The 21497-nt window shown below is 36.3% G+C and overlaps 5 protein-coding genes across 8 annotated transcripts in view; 3 read left to right on the forward strand and 2 right to left on the reverse strand.

Annotated features, from left to right (window-relative positions):
• Positions 1 to 21497, reverse strand: part of Plc21C (Phospholipase C at 21C) — a 99416-nt gene that overhangs the window by 42712 nt on the left and 35207 nt on the right. For all 4 annotated transcript variants that reach the window (XM_036366757.2, XM_036366754.2, XM_036366759.2 and 1 more), the window contains exon 2: positions 19823 to 20436. In XM_036366757.2, coding sequence (XP_036222650.2) covers positions 19823 to 19912 — 90 coding nt within the window. In that variant the 5' untranslated portion in view covers positions 19913 to 20436. The remainder of the gene's footprint in view (positions 1 to 19822; positions 20437 to 21497) is intronic.
• Positions 5540 to 6465, reverse strand: LOC106619841 (lectizyme). Its single transcript, XM_014238127.3, has one exon. It carries the CDS (start codon positions 6436 to 6438, stop codon positions 5590 to 5592), a length of 849 nt encoding a protein of 282 aa, XP_014093602.3. The 5' UTR covers positions 6439 to 6465; the 3' UTR covers positions 5540 to 5589.
• On the forward strand, positions 10442 to 11322 carry LOC106619836 (lectizyme). Its single transcript, XM_014238122.3, has one exon. It carries the CDS (start codon positions 10465 to 10467, stop codon positions 11281 to 11283), a length of 819 nt encoding a protein of 272 aa, XP_014093597.2. The 5' UTR covers positions 10442 to 10464; the 3' UTR covers positions 11284 to 11322.
• On the forward strand, positions 14895 to 15795 carry LOC106619842 (lectizyme-like). The gene has a single exon (XM_014238128.3). The coding sequence runs from the start codon at positions 14927 to 14929 to the stop codon at positions 15731 to 15733; it is 807 nt and encodes a 268-aa protein (XP_014093603.3). The 5' UTR covers positions 14895 to 14926; the 3' UTR covers positions 15734 to 15795.
• On the forward strand, positions 17332 to 18205 carry LOC106619843 (lectizyme). The gene has a single exon (XM_014238129.3). It carries the CDS (start codon positions 17356 to 17358, stop codon positions 18160 to 18162), a length of 807 nt encoding a protein of 268 aa, XP_014093604.1. The 5' UTR covers positions 17332 to 17355; the 3' UTR covers positions 18163 to 18205.

Genomic DNA, 21497 nt, shown 5'->3' on the forward strand with positions numbered 1-21497 from the left:
TGGATCGCTGGATATAGAAGTACAGGGGAAAGTGAGATGTTAAACAACCGTTTAAGAAATCTGCGGCCGATCTAAGCCGATGTAATCGCAACTAAACTTGAAGTGGGAGCACACAACATCAAAAAATAGTTAATGACTACAGCCTTCAGGTCTTAAGCAACTGAAAATGTTTAATAGATAATAAAACCTGAACTAGCTCAGGCCGAATAGCAACTTTCTAAAGAAAGAAGAAAAGAAAACTATCACAGGTCACTGTAAGTAACTGCAGAGGAAACTGTTTTGAAAATATATGACATCTTTTTTTTGAGTGAAGTGTTAATACTCTATACCGTTAGTGAACTTTATAGTTTTAGAAATGTAGAAAAAAGAAATTACTGATATTAAAATTGGTGTATAAGGTGAATATCTACCAAATTTAATTAAAGACGAGGTTTCGGAATGTGCACTTTTCTTTACCTTACTTACCCTTGGAAAAATAAGCTTATTTAGTTTAATTATGATTCTTAACTTTTTACATGAGATTGGCCTTAAAGCTAAAAGGATATGGTAGCTAGAGAAAGATATAAGATAAGATAAGTTTTTTTTTTCTTTTACGCTTGACATTTGATAAGATAGTATGAAACATTAGTTCACTATGTGATTTCCAGCGCATGTTAATAAAAAATCTTTGTAGACATATTGGTCTCAACACTGCTCGTATCCTCACAAATTGCTGTGGTATTTGATGCTTTTTTCCGCCTAAACTTAGTCCTCATTATTTTTTAGTATCAAAAATCAATGGAAAAGTAGCTTTAATTAAATATAAAAAATATAAAAATAAAGTGGTCTGAGCATAAGCTACTTGATATTTACTTTTCTTTACCTTTTTACATTAAAAAAAAAAATTAAAAATCTATAGGTATATTTCTTTTTTCCTATCTTCACAACATTTTTTCAAGTTAAGCTTTTTCCCAAAACTCTCACTTTTGTTTTTGTTCTGCTGATACTAACTGCGCTGCTTTGCTATACAGTTGTTGTCTTCGTTTCAGTATCTGACAAGAGAAGGCTATCTAAGACAATGGATGCAAATTTTATGAGGCCATTCCGAGCGACAGGCGACTATGTTGTTCTTTTTAACTACCTTTCAGCACTCCGTCTTTATTGTTCAATGAATGCTTTGTTATTTTCCATTTTACCACTTCTTTCCAACGAATTTCGTTATGCTGATTATGTCCGTTTATTGAAAATTAAGGTGCAGCATTGTTTCATGACAACCAAAGCAATCAAAACCTACGCAGGAGGTCGTCTGTCAAACATCACTAGGTGGCAACCGGAACAATATGAAAGGCACACAATAAGCTTCTTAATGAAAATGTTACACGAAACGTCAAAAATCTCAATTTTTTTAATGGCAACATAACTTCATTTTGGGTCATATTTCAAAGTGAGAGTATTTCGTTAATTACTCAAGCGTATTCGAGTGCTTTCAAGTGCTTTTCTGAGGTGTAATTGCCTACATGTTGTTCAACACACGCACCTATTTGAACACAGCATGGCTGGCTGGTCTCATCTGTCACAAACAGTTACAATTCGGCAACAAGGCAATTGAAATGTTAACCCACACAAGTAGCAACACTTGACTCGGAGACTCCTGTTCACTTAATATAAGCACTCAGCCTTGATTCTGCACACTAATACAAACATATAAGAATACTTGTTTGACTACTGTGCTGTAATGTATGGCCAGTGACAATTTGTTTTCGGGATTCAAGTGTTGGTGTTAGCTAGTAGTAGAGTGTTGTTTACATAGCTTCATTTTTAGACGTTTTATCACCAAAAACTAATAATGTGTCGACAAAAACTTGTTATTTGACAAAGGGCGGAACGAGGTACATGTTTTGAACCACCTCCGATGAGCTGATTGGTGTTTATGCGACAAGAGATCGTTCGGAACATTTTTTATTATACCAGTACCTACTGTATTCGCTGTGATAAACTCCATAAACTTCCATTGACCCAGAAACCCATAAAATTAACCAGGTCGGTTTATCAAAAAACTCGTTTGGTTTAATTGTCCAGGAGTTCCATTAACCTTAACACCTAACGAACGAATTCTTCAAGAGTGGATGACATAGTGAACTTAACTCATCTGCTCGAACTAATTAAAAATTTTATGTTTCAGTTTTTATGGTTATTTCAAGAACTTTATTCAAGTACACAGCATTTTTTTTACAAAGCAGAATTATGCAAATACCCAATTGAACACTAATTGTCTTTAAAATAATTTATTGCCCATTCAATACAAATATTTACTCAAGTATAACTTGCCCTTTAACTGCATTCCTTCATTTGCAAAATTCGAACCGTAATGGTATTTGCTTTGTGAATTATTAAAACATAACACCGAGGGAAAATGCAATTGTAATTTTAACATTTCACTTTCATGTCAAATAAAATATTCATGTTCTACGCTTAAATACAACACATCCAATTACACGTTTCTCGTTAAAACGCACTTGTTTACCGATACGCGTGTGTGTGCGAGTATGTGTGTATGCAGCTTGCAGACACCAAGGAAAAAACTGCACAATATAAATGCTTTCACGGTTTTATGGCTTAAACAAAACACAAAAAAGGGAACAAAATCAATTACAAGAGCGCTATATATATATATAAGTTTATATGTAGATATGCATATGTAACAATCTGTATATATATATGTATATTATCATTGCGCTGATGTTATGACACGCCGATATTAGCATCTGTACCCAATTCCCACGATGTGCGCACAAGTTGAATACCATTGTGTTATGTATAATATTAATTTGTCGCCGTTATGTATTTAGTGAACTTGACAGTTATGACCAAACTTTAATGATCGTTTTTGATATGTGGAGGGGAGTTGTAAGAAAAAAAATTAAGGAATTTGCCATTCCATCGTATGGTAAAATATTTATGCGGTTTGTGACTCTCACCTTCATCAATCATATGACAAATTCACTTAATTTTTTTCGTTTGTGAATCATCACACTTTTCAGCCATAAGCTGCACATTCACTATTCGTTTACCACTAATCACATTCATCATTTAAATTATTAAACTGTTTAATGATTAATTATGCTCATTTATTTAAGTAATGGCAATGTAATGTAATATTAAATACATAACAATTGTCGCCAACCGCAACCGAATGTGTGACAAGTGCTTGTAAATGATATGTCACTCATACGCCCCGTCGCCCATTTTGGTTAAACAAGTAAATATGGTATGTTCAAATGAGTGCGCTAATTTCAGAGAATCACAAATGAACGCGCGAAAATATTAAAATTCCACAGTACGCGAGTATTTGTAGTATTTATGTGGTCTAAAGCTCCAATAAATAATTAGTATGCTACAGTAACATCAAAGTGAAATACTTAGTGTTGTATTGCTAGTAATAAGCAGCCAAATTGAGAGTGAAACCTTTAAATTATTCTCACAAAGTGATAAAATCGCCTAGCACTTTATCACGCAAGCAAATTTCGACCTAAGCCATCTGTGCAGTTGCAATTCGATCATAAGAAACCAAAATTTTTCAAATGTTATTTTATATATTCAGTTATGCAATTATTCAAAATTAAAATAGCACAATAAAAAAAAACTTTTAACTTTGATTACACCGAAGCTATACTACTCTTCACAAATAAAAAAAAATGTCTTACAAGGAATTAATTTGTCAGTTTGTATGACCGCTATATGTTATAGTAGTCGGATACGAAAATTTTTTTTCGAAGATTCAACCGTTGCCTCAGAGAAAATCCATGCAAAATTTCGTGAAGATATCTTGTCAAATAAACATTTTTACCACAAAAGAATTTAATTTTGATCGGTTAGTTTTTATGGCAGCTATTTGCTATAGTAGTCCGATACTGGTACTTCCGACCAATGAGCAAGAAAATCTCTCTGTTGTTAAAAAATTTAACTGTTTTAAGTACTGACGAATTTTTGACGATACTTGTAGTTCTAAAACTAAGTCAAGATTTTGCAAACACTCTTCTTTTAACTTCTTTACTACTAAGCAAACTTGGATACCACTGTAATTGGTAAGAGAACAGTTAAACTATACCCGCATTAAGTTCAAAGTCAAGATAAAAATGAATTAGGAAATTAAAACGGAAATATTTTAATATCTCTTCGGACCTTTCAAATAAAGAAAGCTTCAACCATTCGTTTTATGATCTGTGCCAGTGCTCGCGTCAGATTATACTATTTAAAGTTTCGCTAAGAATATGATTAGAGACATTGAAGAACTGTAATTGGACCACTACTTGTGCGAGCAGGCAAACTATTCACCTTTTTTTTTTTTGAACAGAAAAACATTTTTATAGAAAAAATGGTTTTAGTATTCAACATAATTGTCATGGTAGATTACTTTTGTAGTACGAACTATTTTGCTTCAAATAGGCACCAGTATCGGTGATTACCTCTTTACTTCTACTAAATTTCTTTTCAATGACTATTCTTTAGAGGTTTGAGAACAGCAAAATGTCACTAGGACTGATGACGGAGCGCAGTTCATGGAATGTTTCCATTTTTTTCACCCCCTCTTATATACAGCTTTTGCATAGAGTCTTTAGAGTTTTCGCTGAACTTCATTTCGCTTTACTGCAAAATAATTTTATGGATTTTTTGATATTTTTGTCGCCCCTAGCAAAGTAAGAGAATTTTAATTTTAGTGCTTCTTTAATACTCGAAGTGCATTTGAACTACTTTTTTCCAACTTACCAAACTGGCTTAACTCAAATTGCTATATCTCTCCAAGCGATTGTCCGACAGCTGTAAAAATGTATACCTTTTATCTTTTGAAGCATCCGAAACGACACTAATCTTTCAGCCCGCTTGATAAAAGACATAATATTAAAATGATTTATTCTGTGCACCGGCTTCACAAAGCTATATAAATTCATAAAACAATGGAATGGTTCTTGGATTGTTCGACGGAAAGTTGCTTTTTAGGAGATTCATAAATTAGGATAACAACCACACAAGGAAAGTATCACCTAGTTTGGAACTAGAATCATGATAAAGTTTACTGCATAGAAATTCAATAGCACATAGGGCTATCTAAATATGAAGTAATGAAAAGAGCTAACGCAAAGAACAAAGTCTCTGCTTTCTAAAAACCAATAATTCCTTTTAAAATTGCTAAAATCGAAATCAGAATATGTCAATTCGTGAAATCTTTTCTGGGTGTACGAGGCGTCGATTTGATTAAGGCATATTTGCACTGTTAGAACCCGAATGGAGTCAATAAAGTATGTTCCCAATAGCACTTCACGCAACTGTTTATGAAATGTATGAACACCACTATATAAGTTAATAACTTTAAATACACTGAAGTTTATTATTATGTCATAAATTTTAAACTACCATAACTAGTATAATCCATAAGCCAGACGAGTTGTACGACATTAGCGTCATATATAATTTAATGCCACAATTTATGGTGGGTTTTCCATATCTGCTAATACAGTTAGATAGTCTAGCCTAATACTCACACAATTTGTTCAAACATATATACATATATACGAAAACTATTTTATTTTGAAGATATACAGGAAATTCTATTTAATACAAAATATAGTAAGCCCACTGAACATCAGTAATCCATTTAATGTACTGTGAAATCTCGGTATATACCGTTGGGCGGTTTTTTACAGCACATGGCAAGTAGCCCCACGAGGTAATACCAACCAATTCAGAGCCACCTTTCGTTTCATACACTAATGGACTGCCACCATCGCCTAAACAAGCCGATGTTTTGGCGCAAATTTGTTCAACACCTAGTGGAGCATCCTCTGGTAGTTGTTCACGGCACTGTTCTTCTGGCAACACTTCCGAACGGGCTACTTGCAATTCTTTTATGTATGCTGTTTCTGTAGGTTTAGTCAAACCCCAACCATAGGTCACAACTGTTTTGTTCGTATATGACTCCTTGCGATATGGTAAAACAGCGGGACTCACAGCAACACTGAAGTTGAAACCTTGAGAAAAGTGCAATAGCGCAATATCGGGTGAGCTCTCATCACTGACATTGAATAGCTTGTGTGAAAAAGCAAAGTCGATATTACGAATTTGTGCATTCTCAATATTGGAACGATCCTTTAAACCGGCGTAGACTGGCAGGCCAATCACATCTCCAGCTATACGCTCCAACTCTTTCAGGCAATGCGCCGCTGTCAGCACCCATTCCTTGCCAATGATGGCACCGGCACAGACATGTGCGTAGGCAATGGACGATACACTCAGTGAAACCAAACACGATGTCTTCAACGATTGAGATGCGACTTCACCGCCGATGATACGTGATTCTGGTTGGAATTCTTTAGCCGCTGCCACTCCATCTTCATAGAGTGAAGTGTCTGGCTTTGCAAATACCGAGCCTATAAGCAGTAGTCCAAGCAAAAAGCACTTCATCGTCGCTATATAAATAGTTAAGTACTAATTGCGGAACTAATCCCACTGTTATAGCTTTTATATGCTATACCGGTATGCCGATAACAGTCTATATGATAAGATGTGATTAGCAGATTAGCTTATAGCAAAAGTTTGGTGATAACGCACCAATAAATGAAATATTTATATATATATCAGTAATTTGACTTACTAAAAGGGTAAGAACGAGCGGTACTTGGGAAAATATTATTTTAATATTGTATTGAATACGAGGCTAGTGCTTAGCCTCACCGTTCGGTGGCGCTATACTTCTCGCAGACTGTCAAAATTTGTGGCCGGGGAGAACAAATTTAGCATTATCGATGGGTGCCGTCAGATCATTTCGCAGCAGTGCTTGATGATGGGCATGGGTAATTCGAAGTAGGTGCGATTTTGTGGCTTTCGAAGACATATGGATCCAATGGTATAAAGAAGATAACCACGAACGGTTGAAACAGTAGATTTCACCCGGCCAACCTGTTCCGAAGAATGCGAAAACTGTCTAGTCGGCCAGAAAGGTGATATTTATCGTGTGACATTTTTCTTGAAAAAGTCACTCACCGTGCAGAATTTTGAGTAGAATTATGAGGTGATCGCCATTATTAGGTACCACTCATAGAAAATAAAATTTCAAAGCATAGCTAAGAAATCATCATTTTGTTGAGAACCCTTATATGATTTGAAATAAGTGCAAACAAATTGTACTAACTTTTTATACCCTGAAAAGGATGCATCGAAAACTCTATAATATATATATATATATATATAAGTATAAATGATCAGCATATCGAGCCATATCCGTCCGTCCGTCTGTAAATACGCCAACTAGTCTCTCAGTTTGTGAGATATCTGAAATTTTTTACATGGGCTTTTTTGTCAAAGAAGCTGCTCATTTGTCTGAACCACCGATATCAGACGATATGTACTATAACATAGCTGCCATACAAACTGATCGATCAAAATCATGTCCAAAATATCTTCACGAAATTTGGCGTATATTATTGTCTAAAGTACCGATATAATTTCCGACAAATTTGCTCAGATCGGAGTACTATAGCATATATGTAGCTGCTATACAACAGAAGTTAACGGTGAACGTTTCTTCTTTTTTCTTCAAATTTTCGAGTTCAAAGTGCAGACACAACGCATTTTACCGAAAATTTAAGCTTTTATGATTCGCACTACAATTAAGTGTGAGTATTAAGATAGCAACTAAGGGATATGGGCTTTTGCTATGACATATGTGTAACTATGATGATTTTCGCACACGTGCGCTCGCAACCCCCTCGCAGTTGAGAAATTTATTATCTTTCGCTGAATTTTCATGCAGTTGCTGGTCAGACGCAAATAGAGTGCATTTCATTAAGCACACATACACCTGTCACAACTCCACAATGCACGCAACATACCTACCTACATATGTACATAGTAGAATGTGCATGAAGTGTGTTACAGGCGACGGTAAAAGTGATAACTGCAATAATAACGGTAAATGCAAAGCAATTTCATGCTACAGTGAAAATACGCTCGCCGCACAGTTTTACGCTTCGCTTTACGAGTAAGGTCACACAAAGGACGTAGCGAGGTGATGTTGAAACAGAATGATACACGCGGACCACCACTTCATATGTATATTTGTATATTCGCCCTTCGATATTGTGTAAAATCAGCGATTTTCTAATCCCACAGCGGCACCCAGCTCTGGGCAATGTTCGGTCCATAGCACTTGAGTAGAGCACATCCTAACCCGGATCCTTTTGTCTATTCGAAAATGCTGTTATTCCTGGTGTTCGCTTTGTACGCACCGTCCACCATGCACACCGACTGAAATAACAACCCTCAACACCGTTAAAAATAGACAAATAGCTAGGAATATGTGAGTTAGTATGTATAAGCTGAAAGTCCTTTTTTCACTGAATCAACGAACTGTAAAACAACAACTTTCCACTGTAGCAAAAGCAGCAAGTGATGTCCATTACAGCATATATAAGTACATATATCTACCGTATATATATGTACATATACTATATACATATGTATACACATTATACATCTGCTTCATAATTCATGATTGAAATTTATTACCTCTGAAAATAATGTTGAATTCTATGAAAATTTTAAAGGGTTGCTAATATTATTTTTAACGTAAGTGTACTAGAGATATCAACACTGATATGGCTTGTGAGCGTAATAAATGTTTATAGTAATCGATAATAAATATAATTTTACTTCGGCGCCCTCGTCCACGTCTATTGTTTAATCGGGCTTCTTCTAATTTGTTGCTACTGATGAAAATATTATCATGCCCTTGATTTATTTTCTTACTGTATTTCTAATTACCATTATATAATGACTCTCAGACTGAAATAATTTTATTATAGGTTTTTTTTAGTCATCGTTTTTTCCAGATTTTAATTCACTGAAAATCGCGACATATAATCGGGGAGAGAGCAGCAAAATTTTATTCAATTCATTCCTTTTATACTCTCGCAACTTGTTACTACAGAGTATTATATAATAGTTTTGTTAACCTAACGGTTGTTTGTATCACCTTAAACTAATTGAATTAGACATAGGGTTATATATAATATATAAATGATCGGGATGTAAAAACGAGTTGAAATCCGGGTGACTATTTGTTTGGCCGTCCGTCCGCCTGTGCAAGCTGTAACTTGAGTAAAAATTTAAATATCTTTACGAAACTTGGTACACGTATTTCTAGGTACCGTAAGACGGTTGATATTGCAAATGGGCGTAATCGGACCAATGTCACGCCCGCAAAACGTCATTAATTAAAAGCAAATCAATTTCCATAACTAAGCTCCACAATAAGATACAAGACCGTTATTTAATACACATGCCCTTTAATAGGTTTAATGTGCATATCTCCTACACCGCTCTAGCTATAATAACAAAATTCACTGAGAACAAATGTTTTTAGCAACTCTATCGACAGTGTGAAATCGGGTGACAACCTCGCCCACTCCCCATATAACGGCATTGTTAAAAGCTACTAATAGCGCGATAAATCAAGCACTAAACACGCCAGAGGCATGAAATTGTATCTCTGGGATGGTATGAGATGACTTTATATCAAGGTAAAACTTAGCGTGAATAATGCGTTTGAAGTATGCCACCTTGTGATGAAAAATTGTCTAAATCTTGCTAGGTACTGGCTATGTGGACCCCAGTGCCCATAGTTGACTTTTTACCGAAACTATCGGTCAATGTGTAAGATATATAATTGAAATTCATATAATAAAATAAACAAATGAAACTCTCGATATTAGTATGTTTTTGTGTCAAAAATGGGTTGAATCGGATCAATACTTCCTTTAATATACAAGGCTTTGAGCCTTGCAAGTTGCGAGAGTATAAAATGCACGGTTACATCCGAACTTAGAACTTCCCTACTTGTTTTTTTAATTTCTAATCCCGGGACGCTTAATTTGAAACAAGACTGTCCCGGCCAAAGCGGGACGATTAGTCAGCTAAGTCTAACCCGAGATCACTCTTAGTTTAACCAGCATATTTTATAAACTCCAGTCAGCAAGATTATTCCCGGCTATCTCTTTGTGACTTGGCACCCAGGTGACTGGCTCTTGGTTTCGAACTGATAGGCTATTCAGTAGTTCTATGTATATATTCCTGCCCTAATAACGATGCAATCACGTAAGCCAAGATCGCTTTAAATGCCGTTTGGCTAGAAATTTATATCTACACACCAACTATAGCAAAGACTTCTGCTTGGAAAATGTCCGGAAAACGCCCTATACGTGTGGAAAGTTTGTATGTTAGTAGTAGGTGATAGATATTTCGAATCGCTGGCTAACCACGAATAGTTTACAATAGTGTAGTAAATCAATTTAATTTATAGCTGCTTAATCACATCATGTTTCGTGCTTTCACCCAAATAATTTGATAAGCTATTTTTTATCATTAAACACCTAACTATATAAACCGGATTAATTTCAATATTCGAAATTAGTTAGTTTTTGTACCTCCACCATGATGAAAGCTGTTGTTTTCTTAGCCACTTTTGTGGTGTGCGCCAGCGCGTCGAACGTAATAAATTTTAAACCCAGTTTGCCTACTGGTCGCATAGTTAAGGGTCAAGATGCTGTTGAACACGCTGCTCCATACATTGTGTCGTTGAGCTCGAGAGCCGAGAGACACTCTCACAGCTGCGGCGGTACCATCATCGCTAAGGATTGGATCGTTACTGCTGCTCACTGTATTTCAAGACCCGTTGGTATGGGCGTGGTTGCTGGTCTACATGAACGCGCCAACTTTACCGAGAAGACCCAATCGCGTGTAGTTGATTTTGGTTTGACGCACAAAAACTTCGGCGGTGGCGTTGGCCCTTACGACATTGCCCTGTTGCACGTTTCGGAACCCTTTGTGTACAATGAATTTGTACAGGCTGCTATTTTGCCACAACGCGAAGAGATACATTTCGGAGAGGCTAAACTTTATGGCTGGGGTCAAGTGAAGGCTTTTAACTTTAACGCCGCCAAGGTATTGCAAACCGTTACAACTGAACTCATTGAATACAGCGACTGCGAGGAAACACTCGGTGAAGATACACCCCTTCAACCATCTAATGTTTGCTCAGATTCACTACAAAAGGGTATTTCTGCCTGCAATGGCGATTCTGGTGGCCCTCTGGTGCAGGAACGTAAAGGCGTAGCATCTGAACTCGTCGGCATTGTCTCTTGGGGATACATTCCTTGCGGCTATGGTAACAGGCCATCAATTTACACTCGCGTTTCTGCTTACATCGATTGGATTGCGCAGGTCCAAAGTGCCTACTACATATTGAACTAACTCTTTATATTATAATAAAGTAAAATTTTGAAAACAAAATATTTAGAATATTTAAATATATGTATTCAAATCTATTCATTTGACTACAGGTCTTCCCCTTTAGGGTCTAGTTCAAAACCGTCTAGAGTAAAAAACATTAGATCTCACAACTTATGTTTCTGTTAAACTTGATTCGAATGGTTTAATTTGTATGGCAGCTATATGCTAGTCATCTGTTTTATACAATTTCTTCAGAGATGGGATTATTGCCTTAAATAATAATTTATGCCAAAGTTCGTGAAAATACCTCGTCAAATGAAAGAGTTTTCCATACAAGTACTTGATTCCGATTGTTCAGTTTGTATGGCAACTATATGCTATAGTGGTCCGATATTGGCCGTTCAGACAAATGGGAAGTTTCTTAGTGAGAAAAGGACGGGTGCAAAATTTAAAATCGATAGCTTAAAAATTAATAATATAATTACTAGTTTGTATATATACAGACCCATCAGACGGACATAGCTAGATCGACTCAGCTCATCATACTGATCATTAATATATTAGGGCAAGTGCAAATATATAGGGCAATAGTACTAGTGTTACGTGTCGCATCATGTCATACTATACGGCGCTAAAAACATGTTTATTCGCGCTAAAAGTTGATCTTTGACAGTTTTCCGCGAGAAAATTCGCTATATTTAAAAATTTTTCTTCGATCAAGGCGAAAAAGCAGCCAAAGCGGCTGAAAAAATTAGTTTAATTTATAGACCCGATACTGTAAATGAACGTGTAGCACAAAAGTGGTTTGCTAGGTTCCGTTCCAGTAATTTCCATGTCAAAGATGCATCACGCGTCGGGAGGCCTGTCGTCGAAAATTGCGATAAAATCATGGAAATAGTGGAAACAGACCATCACGTGAGCACTTATTTAATTGCTGAGGAACTAAAGACAAGCCAGAAAAACGTTTGGAACCATTTGCATAACCTTGGATTCAAAAAGAAGCTCGATGTTTGGGTGCCACGCGAACTAACGCAAAAAAACATGATGGACCGAACTTCCATCTGCAAATCGCTGCTGAATCGCAACAAAATCGACTGGTTTCTGAAGCGGATTGTGACTGGCGATGAAAAATGGGTCACTTATGACAACATCGAGCACAAACGGTTATGGTCATAGCTCGGGGAAGCGGCCCAGACGGTGGCCAAGACCAGATTGACGGCCAGGAAGGTTTTGCTGTGTGTTTGGTGGGATTGGCAAGGAATCATCTACTACGAGCTGCTCCCCTATGGCTAAACGCTCAATTCGGCCCTCTACTGCCAACAACTAAACCCCTTGAAGGCAGCACACGTCTTTGGTGACGCGCCAGAAGCTTCGGGAGCTCGAATGGGAGGTCCTAATGCACTCACCTTATAGTCCGGACCTGGTACCAAGTGATTACCATCTTTTTCTGTCCATGGCGAACGCGCTTAATGGTGAGAAGTTGGCCTCAAGAGACGCCTGGGAAAATTTTCTCTCCGAGTTTTTTGCAAATAGGGACGCAGCCTTCTACGAAAGGGGTAAAATGAAATTGGCATCTCGTTGGCAACAAGTTTACGAACAAAACGGCGCATATTTGACTTAAATCGGACAAATGTACAAAAAGTTTCCATCTTTTGAAAAATCAATAAAAAAAAACCGAACGAACTTTTTACAGGACCAATATATGTTTTATAGGGACTCCGACGTTTCCTTTTGGGTGTTACAAACTTCGTGGCAAACTTAATATACCCTGTTCGGGGTATAAATAGAAAACCGTTAGTCGGAGGACGTTCCCGTTATAAGTAAAAACTCATAATTGAGAGCCTTTGCTAGAGGTGTCGTCTATCAACCTATTTTTCCGAGTGCGAAGCGAAAAAAAGACATTCATTTATTTTGAGCCACCCTAATATATATAAATAGATATTATATATTATAATATATACTACTGCAATTGTGAGCAACTTAAAAATTTGTTAATTTTGTGATAATAAAAGCTTTATTAGCAAACTGTTAACTAAATTAAATAAACCATTGATCGAACCTTAAAGAGTATAGCATATCTGCAGGCGGGGACAGTGATATACAAGCTCAATGTCGCATATGATTCAAAATTAAGTTTAATTTACGATATCGCTAGCTTATGCTATAGCGCAACAGCTTCTTAGTCTCATCACTATACTTTTTTTATGTCTGAAATATCTACTTTCATATCAAGCGGATTAATAGAAATAAACACATTCGACATATAAGGGCTAGGTGAACCCCTTTCTGGTATCAAACGACAACGTGCTGGTCGAAATATTTTGTTGAGATATCTTTTATAGAGACTAATATGGTATAAAGTCAAAGGGATAAAAAACCATACGCGATATCAGGAGGTTATGAGAAGGTATGAACCAATTCCAACCAATTTAAATCAGAGTTCTCAAATTGTACTATATATTTTATTTCTATTTATTATTTGTGTCCAGGTATTTGTTGTACAAGCTTATGTCTTGCAGAATTAAGTTATAAGAAAAGTAGGCGAGCTTGTTATGTGATTGGCTGATTTTAAAATTTCTTAAAATTGGTTGGTTCTTAAAGGTGGGCCACATCCTATAACTAATATTGGATCCAAACCAATTATTGTTTTATACCACTTCTCTAGTGTTATTATTTAGATAGTTTCGAATAAATCCGTTATATAGAAGACGGTGACAAATGAAATCGATTTGAAGGTTGAGTCACACCCACTTTCCATGGCCGATATATTCCCCATATACTGGCTGATATAGCTTATAAAAGATAAAACAACTAGGCATACTGAAATATGTCTCATCTATACGGAAGAAATAGTGAGGGATAATGAACGATTTCGAAAGATAATTGCAAACGGTCAATTCGATCTTAGCTTTGTTTCGACGCCCGAAGCCTAAATAACCTGATGGCATCCAAAGTTGAGTTTATTCATGTACTAACTAGTTTAATTTTATTCTTTCCAAACAGAGCTTAGAGACTGTAATGCATCGTATGTAATAAATGAAATCAATTTTTTAGTGCGAAAAATTATTCATTACAGCGACTGTACTTTTGTACATCATAAGCAAAACGTTTACTCAAAGCCTACAAATATACTAAACAGATGAACATTATTTAACAACCTAAATGGATTTTTTGCTCACACACACCCAATGTTCATGGTTTATTTGTATTAGCTTGTAATCAAAAAGCCTTAATTTTTGATAAGACGTCAAGGTACATATGTACTCACCGCGCCTGCTGTCATTCACAAATCATAATCTTGATCTATAAACAAACTGACGGCCTTATTATGCCAAGTACATACTGCTCACTAATTCAATCATATCTAATCATAAATTTAATCAAATCAATAAGACTTAAGCAAATAGATAAAGCATAGAACAATTGTAATATTAACTGATTGTCAAGTCCAAACGGTAAAGTGTATCTCGACATTTATGGCGCTTCTAAATCATTATTCCATGTAAGGCTCGTAAATCATGCTATCATAATATCAATTACTAGCTTACATTAATTGGCTTTGTCTGCATTGGCATTTCGAATATATTGACATGATGACACTTTCGTATAAATAGTGCTGTCACTACCGCAGACAATTTAAATCAAATCAATCATTTCATCGAAAATGCAGATCTTCGTAGTATTCGCTCTGGCTATTGCCAGTGTCAGCGCAGCCAATTTGGACGCTATTGCGCAGCCTGGCTTTGCATCAGGACGTATCATCAATGGCTACGAGGCTCAGAAGGGTGAGGCTCCATACATCGTCTCACTGAAGTCGGGTTCGCATTTCTGTGCTGGTTCAATCATCGATGAAAACTGGGTACTCACTGCTGCTCACTGTCTTGTCTACAACAATTTTGAAGTGGTCGCCGGTTTACATTCCCGCAATGACGAATCCGACGTACAGGTCCGTAAGGTTACAAGCAAGTCGCAGTATATCGTACACGAAGGTTATGGCGGTGGTGTCGGTCCCAACGATATTGGTCTCATCCATATTCCCGATGGCTTCGATTTGAATGCGCTCTCGCGTGATGGTGTAGCTCCTGTTAACAAAGTGTCCTTGCCATCTGGCAAATATGAGAGCACTGGTGATGGCAGACTCTTCGGTTGGGGACGTGATAATTCTGGTTATTTGCCAAATGTTTTGCAGACATTGGATGCCAATATTATTGGTTACTCGGAATGCAAAGCGGCTCTGCCCTTCTTGGCACCCATTAAGAATGTGAACATTTGCTCTTACAATGTTGGAACCACCGATGGTGCTTGCAATGGTGATTCTGGTGGCCCATTGGTGCGTTACACTTCCGAAGGTGCTGAGCAGGTCGGTATCGTATCATGGGGATACACTCCCTGTGCCACTACCAAATACCCCTCGGTCTACACTAGCGTCAGTGCTTACAAGAAATGGATCAATGAGAAGATCAACGCCTAGATATTGGTTCTGAACGACACGTATTTCAATAAAGACAACTCATCATAATTAAAAAGTAATAATCTTGTGGCTTAATCTATTTTATGAATTCAAACTAGAAATAAAAGGGTTAAGCAGATTCGAGATAGGCTACGGTAGAAAAGATATTTCACAAAAGACTGTAGGTAAGAGGCCAATTATAATCTTCATTATTGAGGATCAGCCCTAAAACTTAACTTAACTCAACGTGATCTGCCGGTCAGCAAAATAGGTAGATTGTTTTGACGATTTTTGGATGGTCTTATGTCGGTGGCACTATTTAATCCATTTTCAAAAAATTTTAAATATTTTTGATGTATATGAAGTGTCTTGTTTATAACTGATGCTCACGAAATACTGTTTCATCTTGGATTTTAAATTTAACATAATCTTGGCAACAGTTGTCAAACTATTAATGGTTTTTAATATAATTGATATCTGACTCTCCTACTCGTTTTCGTTTTTTTTTTTTTAAATGAAATCGCCGGAAGTTGTTTTAACAATTTAGTATCTACAAATGTACTTGTTAAGCTACGCCGCTATGGCAATACGATCAAGCGTATACCCGTTATCTCTAAAAAACTCAACAAATTTTATTTTCTGTACAGTAAACTGGTCTCTTTTTTCCAAAACTAAGAAGAATAAGAAGTAAGAAGTATATCATCTGAAGCCAGTACGATGAGATGAGTAATTTATATAGAACTCTCCAGAGCACGCATGATTAAAATTTTTTCATAATTAAAAAAAAAAACTATAATCAAACCAACTTGTTATAAGGTACTATTAAATTAAGGGAAAGAGATGAAAATTACGATTCACACTATAGAAACATGACTAAAATGGTATAGGTCCAACAATTATGAAGTTTTCAAAATAAAATTTCGTTTTGCGTCCTAAGTGCAAATATTAGTTCAAATTTTCAAAAACTAATCTCTTTCCGATTACCACATGTTCGGGAAATAATTTGAAATATACTAACTGAACCAGGAGTCAATAGTTTGCCCATTTACTGAGTATACTTAGAATTAAAATGACCAGAGGAGTTCAGATTTATTATCGTTCATTGTCTCTAACATAACGATACCAAGACTAATATTACAATGATAAAAGATTATATTCTAAAAACCTACAAGAGTAGGGATTATTTAAAAGTTTATTCCATGTTAGAATTCATATCACTTTAGAGCATTAGAATGAATCCTCACAACAAATTTCTTCATTAATTAAAGTACTACTCGTAGGCTACTTAAAATATATACAAAAACGGTTACTATAAATTACAACAAAAAAAAATATATTTATATTGAAAACATAAATAAAAAAGGGCAACTCAAATCAAATTAATAACCGACATTGATACCTTATCAACTATGCTACTAATCCTTGATGATTTACTGTTGAAAACAGAATGGACAGATATACGATTTGTAATCAGCAACAAAAATCTTTCACCGTCATACGCTGATAAAAAAAATTTAGGGCAGGATTCATTTTTTTGTTGTTGAAAATCTGATAAGTGGTCGCCTTGACCATGATTCGACATTCGTATAAATACACCAGCAATTGCAATCAAACTTCAAACCAAACTAAACATTCAATAAAAAATGCAGATCTTCGTCGTTTTCGCTCTGGCTATTGCCAGTGTCAGCGCAGCCAATTTGAACGCTGTTGCGCAGCCTGGCTTTGCATCAGGACGTATCATCAATGGCTACGAGGCTCAGAAGGGTGAGGCTCCATACATCGTCTCACTGAAGTCGGGCTCCCATTTCTGTGCTGGTTCAATCATCGATGAAAACTGGGTACTCACTGCTGCTCACTGTCTAGTCTACAACAAATTTGAGGTGGTCGCCGGTTTGCATTCCCGCAATGACCAATCTGAGGTCCAGATCCGTAAGGTTAAAAACAAGTCGCAGTATATCATACATGAAGGTTATGGCGGTGGTGTCGGTCCCAACGATATTGGTCTCATTTATATTCCCGATGGTTTCAACTTGAATGCGCTCTCGCGTGATGGTGTAGCTCCTGTTAACAAAGTGTCTTTGCCATCTGGCAAATATGAGAGCACTGGTGATGGCAAACTTTTCGGTTGGGGACGTGATAATTCTGGTTCTTTGCCAAATGTTTTGCAGACATTGGATGCCAATATTATTGGTTACTCGGAATGCAAAGCTGCTCTGCCCTTCTTGGCACCCATTAAGAATGTGAACATTTGCTCTTACAATGTTGGAACCACCGATGGTGCTTGCAATGGTGATTCTGGTGGCCCATTGGTGCGTTACACTTCCGAAGGTGTTGAGCAGGTCGGTATCGTATCATGGGGTTACAATCCATGTGCCACTACCAAATACCCCTCGATCTACACTAGCGTCAGTGCTTACAAGAAATGGATCAGTGATAAGATCAACGCCTAAATTGTGCTAATATCAATAAATAACGAACATATATATTAAACAAGGTGTTTTAATTGCAAATATAAGTAGGTCTTATACGATTATAAGACTTTCGGTGTGTTTTGTTTGGAGCTTGTGTTTGATTTGCCGTAGAAACTTTTACTTTTTTTGTGGTACGATGCGTTGGCGCTTTTTATACTCTCGCAACCTGTTGCTACAGAGTATAATAGTTTTGTTCACCTAACGGTTGTTTGTATCACCTAAAACTAATCGATTTAGATATAGGGTTATATATATATATAAATGATCAGGATGAAGAGACGAGTTGAAATCCGGGACTGTCTGTCCGTCCGTCCGTCTGTCTGTCCGTGCAAGCTGTAACTTGAGTAAAAATTGAGATATCTTTATGAAACTTGGTAGACATGTTTCCTGGTACCGTGAGACGGTTGGTATTGCAGACGGGCATAATCGTACCACTGCCACGCCTACAAAACGCCATTAATCAAAAACAAATAAATTGCCATAACTAAGCTCCGCAATAAGATACTTGACTGTTATTTGGTACACAGGATAACATTAGGGAGGGGCATCTGCAGTTAAAATTTTTTTTTAAAGTAGGCGTGGTCCCGCCTCTAATAGGTTAAATGTGCATATCTCCTAAACCGCTAATGTTATAATAACAAAATTCACTGGAAGCTAATTTTTTTTAGAACCCCTACCCACAGTGTGAAAATAATTAAAATGGGGTGGCAACTCCGCCCACTCCCCATATAACGGTACTGTTAAAAACTACTAAAAGCACGATAAATCAAGCACTAAACACGCCAGAGACATTAAATTTCATCTCTGGGATGGTATGAGATGACTTAATAGGAACCGCGTTCAAAATTAGACAGTGGGCGTGGCACAGCCCACTTTTAGGTGAAAACCCATATCTTGGGATATGCTTAACCGATTTCAGTTAAACTCGGTGCATAACGTACTTTTCATATTTCGATGTTATAGTGCGAAAATGACAACCATGCCTATTTCCCATATAACACCATTTTCAATTCCATCTGATTCTTTCACTTTCCACTATGCATATTAAGCAACAATGATTTTATCGGGGTTAAACTTTGCCTGAATAATACGTTTAAAGTATGCCACCTTGTGACCAAAAATTGTTTAAATCGAACCAAAACTGTTCAAGCCCCTAAGTACTTAATATGTGGACCCCAGTGCCTATAGCTGACTTTTTACCGAAAATATCGGTCAACATAGAACAAGGCGGCAAGATCCACAAAGAAATCTCAAACGAGTATACAATTTGACTTTGCGAGAGTATAAAATGTTCGGTTACATCCGAACTTAACCTTCCTTACTTGTTTTTTATTTTTTTGAATATTTTGAGAAGTGAGGATTTCCAAAGCAATGTTGTATATTTTTCGAAGACTGTAATTAATAGGGTTTGGCTGAAAAAGCTTCATGAAACTAATAACTTTTAACTATTTGCAAATACTTTTACATTAGTTGCCCAGTTCTTAGACTAGAGATCCTTGCTCTTTAATTAATATATGATATACATATTTTATGGCGAATATCGGAAAAAATCGGATACTTCCTCTCAAGTTTAGGCCATACTTATTTTAAATTATTTCTTCATATTATTTAATAAAATTATTAGGAACTCAGTACTTACATCATCCCACTTGACGAACTTCTCGCCGTCTTGAAGCGCCTTCGGCACCTCCACCGGTCCAATGGAAACATATGTCGACGTGTTCAACATATTGCCAACAACACTTTATATTCACAAATATTTCGTCAAACAAAAATTTTTGCTCCACAAATGCCGGTAATGCATTGGTGCAAGCTGAAAACTCATACACACATATTTATAACGGCACTCATGAACACATACGAGAACAATTGCTGTTGTTGCAGCTTGCTTTCATTGCACCAATCGAGGTAGAGCTTTTGGGAAGCGTAATGAATAATAGCTATAAACGAGTGTTATGGCGACTATTACGAAAATTCGGTTTAAGTGTGATGCCAAATAAAATTCAGTTCATTTGCTGAAAAGTGTCGGCAGAGATAAACAGCACCAATGCAATGAAACACCAATTGTTTCAGGTTAACGACTATGCTTGGGTGGAACTTTTGTGGGTATGCCTTTGCTTCTGATGTTTCTATATTTGCTGTTGTAGCAAGAGTTTACTATTTTGTGGTGTTACTACATGGTATACTATGAGGAAGATTGGATTAAAAATTGGAACTGCATATAGTTGCCATATGTTGTTGTTCGCCGATTATCTGGAAAGAAATGAGATTTTCTTTTTATTAATTTAATAATAAGGTTTTTATTGCAAAATAATTAAAATTCTAATTGAAATACAAAAATAATTGTAAAAATAAAATAAAAAGGAATCGTCGGATTGCCTATGCCCGCCCATCCCACTGTAGATGTAAGCGAACTAGTCCCTCAGTTTTTAAACTATCGACCTGAAATTTTGCACACGCACTTTTCTTACAAAGAAGCTGTATGTCGGAATTGTCTATATCGAACCACTATAGCATTAAGTTGCCATGCAAACTGGACGATCGAAAGTCAGTACTTGTATGAAATCTTTTGTATTTGTGAAGAGTATTACAGCATCGGTGCAACTCAAGTTAACGTTTTTTCTTGTTTTGAAGTAATTTGTTTAAACGAATTTTTCGAGTCTTTAAACTGTGGCACCTTAGACTCAAGTTTATTCTACTAACATTGTTTCTTTATTATTAAAAAATTATTATTGTAAATTTTCAACAATGTAAAATGTATATACATATATTAAATGGTAACTGCAATGCCGTTATTCGTTTTATTTCGTAACACTGTCAGAATTAAAAATTCTATTTCGCTCGTCTTGTTATTGCAAAGCTGTACTGCTAGGAGGATTTCTGACAGTACTTTGATGATTGACAGGCCAATTTAATGAATGAATACGAGTATAGCGAGTTCAAAGGAATATTAAACTGGATTAAAATTACATTGAAAATACTTAGCAATAATGGCAATATTTGGAGTCAAAGTTTTTTTTATTTTGAAAAAAAAAGTAATTTTTTGTGTAAATGAAACATTCCTTTTCGAAATACAAAAAAACAAAACGCCAGATGTCAAAAAAAAAATGGGTAGTTATCCGCTCTTGGGTCTACACTATGCGAGACATTCATTCGTAAGTAGTTTGCCAAATTCCGTACATATCAAACGAGCAACAAAGATGTTAAACGCTGTGAAATCCCAAAAGAGATGGACGAAAGCAGAAAAAAAAATTTAAATGTACTTCATTTAATAATGTATGTATGTATGTATATGTATGTATAATATATGCAAA

This window comes from Bactrocera oleae, chromosome 3, assembly GCF_042242935.1.
Source record: "Bactrocera oleae isolate idBacOlea1 chromosome 3, idBacOlea1, whole genome shotgun sequence".
NCBI lineage: Eukaryota > Metazoa > Arthropoda > Insecta > Diptera > Tephritidae > Bactrocera > Bactrocera oleae.